This window comes from Bos taurus, chromosome 20 (assembly GCF_002263795.3).
Source record: "Bos taurus isolate L1 Dominette 01449 registration number 42190680 breed Hereford chromosome 20, ARS-UCD2.0, whole genome shotgun sequence".
NCBI classification, from domain to species: domain Eukaryota; kingdom Metazoa; phylum Chordata; class Mammalia; order Artiodactyla; family Bovidae; genus Bos; species Bos taurus.
Window position 1 is genome coordinate 35,095,369 of NC_037347.1, and position 12,775 is coordinate 35,108,143.

General features: G+C 39.5%; 1 protein-coding gene across 1 annotated transcript in view; it reads left to right on the forward strand.

Moving 5' to 3' along the window:
- Window positions 1–12,775, forward strand: part of C9 (complement C9) — a 66,815-nt gene that overhangs the window by 18,146 nt on the left and 35,894 nt on the right. Inside the window, 1 exon segment of the mRNA NM_001035364.2 lies at window positions 5,961–6,099. Coding sequence (NP_001030441.1) covers window positions 5,961–6,099 — 139 coding nt within the window.

A 12,775-nucleotide genomic window follows, 5' to 3' on the forward strand; every position in this document is an offset into this window, starting at 1 on the left:
CTTAGCGACCCACAGACTGCAGCCCACCAGGCTCCTCTGTCCATGGGATTTTCCAGGCAAGAGTACTGGAGTGGGGTGCCATTGCCTTCTCCAATATTAGTTGCTAGCAGAACTAAAACCCAAGTTTCCCTGACAGATAGAAAACTATGTGTTTTTTTTTTTCACCATGTAACCTAACCCTCTTTCTTCCCACATTCCCCTCACTACCCACATCATTCCTCCCACATCACTACAAAGCCCATAAGTCAACTCCCTAACTTCAAAGCATAACTAATCTTAGAAAATGAAACTCCTTAAGTAGTTATTTATTACCCAAATATTTGAATTAAGACTGTAGAGAGTAGTGTAAATCAGTAATTAATATTTAACAATCGATTTCAAAATAGCATGCTTTGTTATATCAATAATGATGGTATTCTTCAATACCATTGATGTTACATATTTATGTATCAATACTATATATCTCCATTATGCTTATATGGGGCTATGGGACTATACTGAAATAGAGATAATAGGAATAAACAAACTAATCATAGCTACATGCTTATAAACTCTCCAGTTTGGAAAACCTCACCAAGTCATATCAGTCATATACAGTCAGATTCTTTTACACATGAAAGTCACAATCACTCATAAATTAATTAAATTTATAGTTGTTTTCATTTGAAGGACTCTCATTTAAATTCTCATGCCAGGAGAATTCACTTGTATCACAAATATTGCAGCCTCTTGGTATCTGAGATTCTTCAGAAGTGTTTAAGGGAAATCCCCAACCCATCTTGCAACCATTGGAAAAAAAAAAATTCAAACCAGCTGTAAATGATGTGCTATACACAAGGAGTTACTTCTGTGTGTGATCTAAGCATAACACCACTTCTGTGGAGCGAGCCTGCTCTTCGGCTCACCTGGTAAATTGGAACTGCCTTGGGTTTTAGGTGCAGGTGTAAAAACAGCCATCTCCAAGTGCTGCCAAAGAACACATGCTTTTTATTTCCCAAGCGATGACATTCCATCCATGAGAAGTTTTCATGTTTCTTGGCAGAAAGAAAATTGGCTCATTCTAGACTAGACTGTCTGTCTCTGTAGTGGTGGAGCCAAGTCAAAAGTTTTGAAACATTTCTTCCCTAGCAGTCCTTTAGTCTGTGGATCAGCTTCATTGTAACTTTCCAAATGGATCCAGCCAACTGGGCAATTTGCTGTTCCATAGAACAAAACCCTTCAAACTGGGATAATCTTACTGTGGGGTGCAAAAAGACTTTTCGGGGGGGGGGGTGGCGATAGGTGAGTTTTACAATAACAGTTTCCCCAACTATTAGTTACTTAACGAATGTAACTAATAATAAATCTTAAATTCCTTACATACAGATTTTTAACTGATAAGCTTGAAGATTCAGGATCATTCATTTAGTTGTCAAATCCATTCTCCTGTCTCACCTCTTCTTTTACAATCTAACTCCCACTTCCTAAAAGAAGAGTACATCCCTCACCCATCTCATATTTCCCTATGAGATAGAAAAACCAAGAAACAATTCCAAATTTTGTACTCAGTTGTACTTAGACTCTAAGGCCTTGTAAATCAAGTGGTCTCCAATTCTTTTTACCAACAGCATTTAAAGGTCCTAATCAATTATCAGGTAATGGACTATAAAAATAACAGTTAACTAAAGACTAGTCTGTGTTCTTTTTTTGGCATAAAACTCAGAAGATCGAGTAATTGAGTGACATTGCTATGACAAAATTCCTTCTATTCTTATCTACTTATTTATGTGCATAAAGTTTCTCAGCAGTTACATCTATAAAAATGAAGAGTAGAAATGAAGTCAACACTGCTATGTTTTTTCTAGCAGTAAGTAATATTCTAACATGGGTACAGTTCAGTTCAGTCACTCAGTCATGTCCAACTCTTTGCGACCCCATGAATCACAGCACGCCAGGCCTCCCTGTCCCTCACCAATTCCCGGAGTTCACTCAGACTCACGTCCATCGAGTCAGTGATGCCATCCAGCCATCTCATCCTCTGTCATCCCCTTCTCCTCCTGCCCCCAATCCCTCCCAGCATCAGAGTCTCTTCCAATGAGTCAACTCTTCGCATGAGGTGGCCAAATAGTAACTAATCAACTAATTAAAAAGAAGCCCCATTCATTTCACTGAGAGATGCTTTTCCAATAAAAATTTTATGTTTATTAAATATTGCTAAATTTTAATTTGTTTAAATGTACTACTAAAAATGGTAACTCAATCCAGAGAATTTATTAAACACTTAGGCCTTATGGTCAAAGAATATTTAATGTTTTTAAAACTTCAATTAGTATCTTTTGAGTACATAAAAGTGTGAAAAAGTGATCAATTAAAACTTCCATGCATAAAAATCCATTACCTTAGGTTAAAATGCTATAGCAGAAATGAAATAGAAATATAGATTAAAGCATAAAATGGAGTGGGAGAATATGGGAACTCTATTGTCTACTTATTTTGCCATGAACCTAAAAATGCTCTAAGAAATAAAGTTTATTTTTTAAAAAAGAAGAATCAAAAGGAATACCATAAAACAACCAGCTGTTAAAGAAATATAAACATTGTCATTACTTAATATCTGCTATCACTACAGAATTTATATGCCATTTGTTTTTAAAAGAAGCACAATAATTATATTTTAAAGTGTAAATATTTACAGCATGCTGGGAAACGTATCCTTTAGTTCAGTTCAGTCACTCAGTTGTGTCCGAATCTCTGTGACCCCCTGTGCTGCAGCACACCAGCTTCCCTGTCCATCACCAACTCCCAGAGCTTGCTCAAACTCATGTCCATTGAGTCAGTGATGCCATCCAGCCATCTCATCCTCTGTCGTCCCCTTCTCCTCCTGCCCCCAATCCCTCCCAGCATCAGGGTCTTTTCCAGTGAGTCAGTTCTTCACATCAGGTAGCCAAAGTATTGGAGTTTCAGTCTCAGCATCAGTCTTTCCAATGAACACCCAGGACTGATCTCCTTTAGAATGGACTGGTTGGATCTCCTTGCAGTCCAAGGGACTCTCAAGAGTCTTCTCCAACACCACAGTTCAAAAGCATCAATTCTTCGGTGCTCAGCTTTCTTTATAGTCCAACTCTTGCATCCATACGTGACTACTGGAAAAACCATAGCCTTGACCAGACAGACCTTTGTTGGCAAAGTAATGTCTCTGCTTTTCAATATGCCAACCTTTTCACTCTCCTCTTTCACTTTCATCAATTTATCCTTTGCAACTACTTAAAAGGAAATATTTTAGATGTCAAACTAAAACCACACAAGGAGGCATGATTTATTAGAGTAGACAACCAAAAAATCTGAAGACCACCACCCCAAAATATGCTATATATATTTCTACCTACAGAACATTTTTAATATTTTAAATGTACTTGGCTGCAGTAGGTCTTAGTTGCAGCACTCTGAGATCTTTAGTTGTGGCACAAGAACTCTGAGTTGCAGAATGTGAAATCTAGTTCCCTGACCAGGGTTCAAACCGGGAACCTCTGCGTTGAGAGTGCGGAATCTTAGCCACTGGACCACCAGAGCAGTCCCTCCACTTACAGTATTTTGTACACTCATTCCTTCTGCCCTCCAGACCCCATCTTCAAAACTCAAATAAAATCCTGATACTCCTTCTAAAACCATTTTTACGACCCTGCCATGGAGACCTCTTCCTCTTGGGAACTTTGTACATCACTTACCTGTACTACCCATTTGGTACATGCACATTCATCCTTGGACTATTGTTTGAAATTGGTAATTGTATCTAAACCCTACCTTGAATATAATGTTAATGAAATCAAAGACTATATTAACTATCTTAATATTACCCATTGTTTATTACAAACACTACACTACTCATAGATACACAGTCACCTAGGAGTTCATCACCATTGTTGTTGTTCAGTTGCTAAATCATGTCCTACTGTTTATGAACTGCATGAACTTTGTGAACTCCATGAACTTCAGCATACCAGACTTCTCTGTTCTTTACTGTCTCCTAGAGTTTGCTCAGAGTCGGACATGACTGAAGCGACTTAGCAGCAGCAGCAGAGTTTGCTCAAGTCCATGTCCATTGAGTCGGTGATGCTATCTAACCATCTCATCTCCTGCTGCCCTCTTCTTTTGTCTTCAATATTTCCCAGCATCAGGGTCTTTTCCAATGAGTTGACTCTTTGCATCATTATAAGCCAATTCAATGTCATTATTCATTAAATACAAAGAGGTACAGGGTCATTGTTAATAAGATACATGGGAGACAAGTTCACGACAGAATAAAGTACTTGAGGTCTTGTTTAAGAAACAAACACAGATCACTTAATTCCAGTTCACGACAGAATAAAGTACTTGAGGTCTTGTTTAAGAAACAAACACAGATCACTTATTTCCAGTATTCTATGTATTTGTATCTAAACCTTAGCAATATTTTTTAAAATATTTATTGTTCACATGTCTGTGAATACAAGGATGGGTGAAAAGCCGAAGACATTCAGATATGGGTTTTAATGACCCATTGTTTTCTTCTTCTTTTTTTTTTTTTTAAATTTTTTTATTTTTTTTTTATTTTTTTTTAATTAAAAAAAAAAAGCCAAAGACAAAATTTTAATCTCCCGTCCAACATAAGATGTTTAAGAATGTAAACTAGATATATAGAGTTTCTTTTTTTCTCTCTTCCTTGTTCAACTGACTAAGTCTACTGTTTGGCCCTTTACTAGAAATTTAGGGCCATAAGTACTTTTCATGAAAGGTACTTTTGGTGGGGCAAATAGTGAGAAGGAGTTAATTCTAACTATACAATCAGCCTTGAGAAAGATATTACTAAATCATTTCCTTAACTTGCCTTTCATTAAGTTGAGCTATAATGTTCATCTTCTTTGTAGATTCAAAGTTTATTAAGAATGTGCTGTTTATATAAAGATGTTGTTGTTAACTAACCCATTGGAAATAGGATACTTTTCCAATTATTTTTCTTGCATTAGCAATGGGTTTACTATCCAAACCCTTTGACAAATTGCTTTTGAAACCAACATTCAGATTTGTAATCCAGCTCATTGGACTCAGGGATGTGGTCCAGAGCAATAGCTTTTGCTTAGAGTTTTGCTTAGAGCATATTTATGCTTTTGTGCCAAGCTACATTATGGATATGAGAAGCAAACCTCTATTTTGGCCTCTCTGCCCTGGGGCCATTTATTCCAGATACAGTCTAGACAGCAAGGACTGTTTCACCAATTAGCACTTCACAAAGAATGAACTGTTTCTTGTTCATATATTGATTTTTGGCCTACAAATCAAAGTCAATATTTTTTAGGCTAAACAAGATTCTTATTTCTGAATTAAAGTTTGCCAAATAACAATATTTTGCTAGGAGAAAAAAGGAGAACTTTTGAGAATGCCTTGCCGGATGATGACACTTTTGTGTTCCTCTTGGAAAGGGTAATAAGAGTAAAATAAGTCTGGAGGGAACAAGGTTTGTGACAAACAATGAGACAGCTGGAGGAAAATGTTTAAAGAGAATGGGGAGAGAAAGAGGCCCCATGTTGATTCACAGATTAAAAATCATATGCATATGTTATACTCCCCCCTGAGATGCTCTGTTCTCAGATCATTTTAAGAGGTGATATTGTAGCATTGGCTTATAGTTCACCAAGGGAGGTTAGCTAAGAGTTACATCAGTGAGAATTCAACTTTAACAGCCAGATGGCCCCTTGCTTCCTACTTATTGAATTTCTTTCTTTGGGCTCAACAGTGGCCTAATTGCCTATAAGAGTTTATAAGACCTTCCTAAGGTGTACTTCCCACCCCGGACACAGAGTAGAGGTGACCAGGCCCTTGCTTCTGTTCCTGATTCTATCACACCATCATACGGTGAGATGAAGCTCTCCTCTCCCAGTTCCTGAGGGCTGCCTGGCATTCGCTCCAGGTATCTCCATGCCTGATGCTACTCTGTTCACTCTCAGGATCAACATCTTAGGCATGGATCCGCTCAGCACCCCTTTTGACAACCAGTACTACAATGGACTCTGTGACCGAGTTTGGGACGGCAACACCTTGACGTACTACCGCAGGCCCTGGAACGTGGCTTCGCTGACCTATGACGTAAGTCTTCTTAGAAGAAAATACACTGTTCAGCTTTAGCTGACCAATTGTTTCCATAAGTTTCATTCTAAATGATGTGAAAAATTCAGTAGAATGAAAATTCAATGTGAACATAAGATTGACTTAAAGAAGAGGTGTAGCTTGAGTCTCTTTAGATAATATACAGCAGTCTATGATCAATCCTCAGCAGCATGCAGTTAGTGGTAGAGTTTTGACAAATACCTCATCTCTGAAAAGAATCATCTAAGATTCTGATGAAACTAAAAATTAAATTAGTGCTGACTTAAGGACTGAGTACCCTGCTGCCACGCTCTTGAGGGTAAGTTTTGGCTAACCTACCAAGAACATCTCTAGATTCATTTTCCTTCATCTCCCCTTTGTAACACCTGCTTGACTAATGTGAGTTTTGACCTCAAAACCCCCATCCTCAGTTCTAGTGAAATTATTTCCTAGAGTGATTTTTACTCTACAAAATGCCAGCTCAAGCCTACTGCCTTTCTGTAAGTCACCTAAATTCTCTAAAACAATCCACAAACTGTGCCTGCCTCCCTTCAAAGGAACAACATTTATCACTTTTAGAGATTAGTTTTTGTTTTAAACAAGATATAGTAAAGAATAATAAATAACTTACTCTGATCCAGTAACTACAATAATCTGTTTCTTTAAATGGTTCTGTTCAGTTCAGTTCAGTTCAGTCGCTCAGTCATGTCCAACTCTTTGCGACTCCATGAATCGCAGCACGCCAGGCCTCCCTGTCCCTCACCAACTCCCGGAGTTCACTGAGACTCATGTCCATCGAGTCAGTGATGCCATCCAGCCATCTCATCCTCTGTCATCCCCTTCTCCTCCTGCCCCCAATCCCTCCCAGCATCAGAGTCTTTTCCATTGAGTTAACTCTTCGCATGAGGTGGCCAAAGTACTGGAGTTTCAGCTTCAGCATCATTCCCTCCAAAGAAATCCCAGGGCTGATCTCCTTTAGAATGGACTGATTGGATCTCCTTGCAGTCCAAGTGACTCTCAGGAGTCTTCTCCAACACCACAGTTCAAAAGCATCAATTCTCTGGCACTCAGCCTTCTTCACAGTCCAATTCTCACATCCATACATGACCACAGGAAAAACCATAGCCTTGACTAGACGAACCTTTGTTGGCAAGGTAATGTTTCTGCTTTTCAATATGCTGTCTAGGTTGGTCATAACTTTCCTTCCAAGGAGTAAGCATCTTTTAATTTCATGGCTGCAGTCACCATCTGCAGTGATTTTGGAGCCCAAAAAAATAAAGTCTGACACTGTTTCCACTGTTTCCCCATCTATTTCCCATGAAGTGATGGGACCGGATGCCATGATCTTTGTTTTCTGATCCATAAAATTTACTTTATTTAGTCATGACAATGTCCTTTATTATTGCTGTCAATCCCATCAGTTTGAGAAACATATTACTTTTCCATAATTGTAGTTAGTATTCCTTTTATTTCTATGTTGTAAATCAGTCCCTACCCATTGCAGCCTGAAGTGATCATCCTGTCTTGTGAATGTTCAAGATGTTTAATGTCTCAAATATTTGACTGACATTCTTTCCCCCATGTGCACACTGTCATATTTCTGGTACCCGTAAGTCCAGAAAAAAATCAGTTTTCCACAAAATGTTCAGGGAACATTCTGGATTATTGATGTTTCCCATCATGCCAGGTTAACCTTCGTTAAGCATATTTTTTGAAGAGAAGTTTTCGTCTTTCTAAGAAGTATTACACATGTTCTACTTTCTTTGAAAGAGTATACCAAAGAAGGGAAATTTTATCATTGCTGTTGCAAGAAGTTTTATTGTGTTGTTTTATTTTATTTTTTTTTTAGTTCTCAGGTCTGTGCTGTTCAGTTTTTCTTTGTCGCTGTCACCAGCCTGTTAGCTTCTCTGTAAGGTTAGTAACAGGTGTGAACCAAGAGATGAGGGCTAGAGGGTTGCTCAGGACAGATCTTGAAGCTACATTTGGAAAGTAAGCAAACTGCTGTCCCTTATCTACACCTCTGGAAACAGATGTGTTTCCTAATTTGGAAGGTTTTGAATTTTACAAGGATGATGTGGTACTTATCCTGTATATTACTTACACCCCAGGTGGAATTGGGAACAGCATCATAGAATCAAATGCATTCACATATCTATGGCAAAATGAACTGATATTTACAAAAGGTGGGAGAAATGAAGGCCATAAGTAACTTTTCATCAGTTCAGATCAGATTAATGCCTCCAAATGAGTTTTGGCATCAAGCTTCTAAGAAAGTTGATAGGGATTGTGGACCTGAGTGTTTATTTTGTGCCACCTGAGGAAGGATGTTGATGGAGTTGGCTGGCGGCCTGTTAAGAAGTCCCCAAACCATCCCCCGCACTTGGTGCTAGTAATGCTAATGCTCCCAGTGTCCTAATCTGCTCAGGTCCGCTCCCAGTACCCTAATCTGCTCAGGTCCACGACGAGCTCAACAGTAAAGACCTTGAGTTTATTGAATGAAAATCTCTATTTTTACTTTTTAGGAAAGGGTTATTTTCTACGCCTTCTAATCCTCTTTGGCATATTTTACCTACTTTTTCATGTATATTCTTATTATAGTGCCTAAAGGCAGAGAATGCGCATTTCACTTCCTTACAACCTATTACCAGTTGTCACTCAATATGTGTGTAAATAGGTGCTCAACAAAATTGTACTGGATGACAATTTTTAAAATCTTGGTTTAGTTACTTACGGGCAATAATTTACTATCTTTCATTTTTTGAAAGAATTCTATCAACCTATCATTCCATGGGGACGATTCCTTAATAATGACATCTTACTCTGACACATTCACTTTCCCTCAGTGCTGCTGCTAAGTCGCTTCAGTCGTGTCCGACTCTGTGTGACCCCATAGACAGCAGCCCACCAGGCTCCCCCGTCCCTGGGATTCTCCAGTCTTGTCTCAAATGCAGCTTTGGCTCCAGAGCACACTGCAGAGTTTGGAATCCTAGCCTTTGGGAAGATTACTTCTTCTCATCATGGCTCAGTTTCCTCATCTGTAAAATAGAAATAATAATGCCTACCCTGTAAAGATAAATGAGTCTAAATAGGTGAAACATTCATGTTACTGACACACAGCAAACACTCAATAAATATTTGCTATTCTTTTTAAAAGTATAAACAGAAAAAGACTTAGTTCTGATTAAATGCAGTTCTGGTTAATTAGCAGTTACATTCTCACTCAAGGTTTAATGGTTACCGTAAATCAGAAGTGATGACCAAGAACAACTGAAGCCTGCAATTATAGAAGGGAAAAAAAAGTGATGATTACATGTATGAATTAGTTCCTTTTCACTTGTTTATCTTTAGTCATCTCTACTTTTGTTTGTTGAAAGTAACAATTTGTAAATCAGGTTTCAGGTTTTCATTACAATTCTTTTGAAATCTGAATCTCCTTGAGAATGTAAGATTTTGGAGGTTAGCAAAGGTTTGGAAAGTGCACCTGGATTATAAGCATCCTTTCCACCCCAAATCCTAACAAAATACTGAGTGATTTTACATCATGTGCATTGCCAGGAATTTCTTGTTGCCTCTTAACTTCCTATATCTACTCTAGTAGAGTCACTAATTTTCTAGACACATCCTTAACCTTGTATTCACCAGAACTATGCTGCCTCTGAAATCTGAAACTTACGTTTTGCCTCATCACAACTATCCAGTCGCTCAGTTCTCATCCTCCCTTGTGACCGCTAATCTAGTCTTAAACCCCATCTAGACTTGTGACCACTAATCTAGTCTTAAACCCCATTTAGACCCAGTTTTGGGAGAAGGAAATGGCAACCCACACTGGTGTTCTTGCCTGGAGAACCCCAGGGACAGGGGAGCCTGGTGGGCTGCAGTCCATGGGGTCGCTAAGAGTCAGACAAGACTGAGTGACTTCACTTTAACTTTTCACTTTCATGCATTGAAGAAGGAAATGGCAACCCACTCCAGTGTTCTTGCCTGGAGAATCCCAGGGATGGGGGAGCCTGGTGAGCTGCCGTCTGTGGGGTTGCACAGAGTCGGACACGACTGAAGCAACTTAGCAGTGGCAGCAGCAGACCCAGTTTGGGGTCATCTGTTTTCCTTCCAGTCTGTTTTGCTCCTCCTATGTCCAGTTTTTTTCCTCTAATCAATCTATATCCATTTTTGACCACTCTTGATAGTATTATCATTGTTCTTGCTTTCTAGTCCTTCAAGAAAAGCTCCATCTTTGGATGAACCCTATTATTTTTCTACATAAACTTACCTTGCTGGGCACCATAGAGAAAATCATGCTAATAATTCAGGAATGGGTAGCGTTATAACCACACCCAGGTCTTCCACCCTTCTCAACAGGTCCACACACCTCCCCACTCTCCACAGGGTAATTTAAAATGTTAGACAACCTCCTCCAGCTATTTACCTTATTATTCTGCCTACCTTATTAGATGGCAGGAGCTCCAACTGGACAGAGAAGATCCAAGCCACAGATAAGAATCTTCTCAGGTTTGTTTTTTTTTTTTTTTTTTCTTCAAGGTTGTACTTATGTACAAACTTGTTTGATGCTCAGTTCAACCTCTGTCTCCCTCATTTTCCACCTGGTCCTTAATACACAAATATCTTTAAGAGTCCCATTTAAAAAACAAAAACACAGAAAGGATGCCCTCATCTCTACATACTCTTCTCATCTACATCTGCTACCTCAATTTTTGTACTTCCCATGAATTCCCCAATTGGATTTGTTTCCTAGGGCTACCATCACAAAGTACAAGTTGGATGGTTTAAACAGCAAACATTTATTTTCTCACAGTTCTGGAGGCTGAAAGTCTAAGATCAAGATGTCAGTAGGGTTGGTTCCCCTTAGGTCCCTCTCTTTGGCAGTAGGGAGCTATCTCCTGTATCTCCACGTGGTCTTCCCTCCATGCTGGACTGATTCTAATATCCCCTTCTTATAAGGTCACCGGTCATACTGGATTACAGCCCACCTAACGACCTCATTTTAACTTAATAACCTTTTTGAAGATTCTTTCTCAAAATGCCATCACATTTTGGGGTAATTGAAATCAGGAATTTTAGCATGTGGATTTTGGGGGATCACAGTTCAGCCCATAACACCAAACGTCTGTTATCTTGTTACCCAAACTGTTTTCACCAAAGTTCATCTTAAACTTCATTGAGTTCTCTTTACTTGAAACAGCCCTTAAATATTGCTGCTACCAGAGTTGCTATCTTATTTCACAGTCTCTCTCTATAGCGATTTCATTCCCTCCTGTGGGTTTAGATTTCCCCTCCATCCTGATGGCTTACAAATACTGCATTTACAGCCCAGGTCTCCCTCTGAACTAGGTATCTGTGTAACTCAGTTCAGTTGCTCAGTCGTGTCCGACTCTGTGACCCCATGGACTGCAGCACGCCAGGCTTCCCTGTCCATCACCAACTCCTGGAGCTTACTCAAACTCATGTCCATCGAGTCGGTGATGCCATCCAACCATCTCATCCTCTGTCATCCCCTTCTCCTCCTGCCTTCAATCTTTCCCAACATCAGGGTCTTTTCCAAAGAGTTAGTTCTCCACACCAGGTAGCCAAAGTATTGGAGTTTCAACTTCAGCATCAGCCCTTTCAACGAATATTCAGGACTGATTTCCTTTAGGATTGACTGGTTTGATCTCCTTGCAGTCCAAGGGACTCTCAAGAGTCTTCTCCAACACCACAGTTCAAAAGCATCAATTCTTCAGCACTCAGCTTTCTTTATGGTCCAACTCTCACATCCATACATGACTACTGGAAAAACCATAGCCTTGACTAGACCTTTGTGGGCAAAGTAGTGTCTCTGCTTTTGAATATGCTGTCTAGGTTGGTCTGTGTTGTGGCTCAGCTAGTAAAGAATCCGCCTACAATGTGGGAGACCTGGGTTCGATCCCTGGGTTGAGAAGATCCCCTGGAAAAGGGAAAGGTTACCCACTCCAGTATTCTGGCCTGGAGAATTCCATGGACTGTATAGTCCATGGGGTCACAAAGAGTCAGACAGGGCTGAGCGACTTTGACTTTCACTTTCAGGTTGGTCTGTGTAGCTAGTTGACTGCAAACATCACACAGTTCACATATCCAAACCTTATATCCCATCTTATTCCTAATCCTCTGTTTCTTGCTCTTGAATTCTCTAGTTGGGAAATGAAACAATATATTCCTAATCATTAAACTCAGAAGTCTGGAAATCTTCCTAAAGACCTCTACAGGTGCATCTCCCTCAAAGCCCACAACATCCAATCAGTCAGCAAGTTCCATTATTTTGTAAAGTCTGTTATCTCTGTTTCTTCTTCTCCATTCCCACTGCCTTGCCCACTGCCTTGGGCTCTCATCATTTCCATCTGGGCTACTATCAGTCCTCCCATAAGTCTGAGACCCCTAGTTTTGCTCAGTTTCAATTCATTCCACTCACTTCAGTATGAAGATATATGATAAATCTGACCTTATCACTCTGTTGCTTACATTTGGTGTTGTCTCCCTATAGCCTTCCAGATAATGATCAATGTCCTTGGCAGGGAGGAAAAGGTCATTCTTCATCTGGCTTTTAATGGCCACACCACTCTCAGCTTTCTCCTCTGAATCTTTTGTTTTGAATAGATGCCTTTTCTGCAAATTATGCAATAGCCTTTGCTTTTTCTTTCTGTTCAGG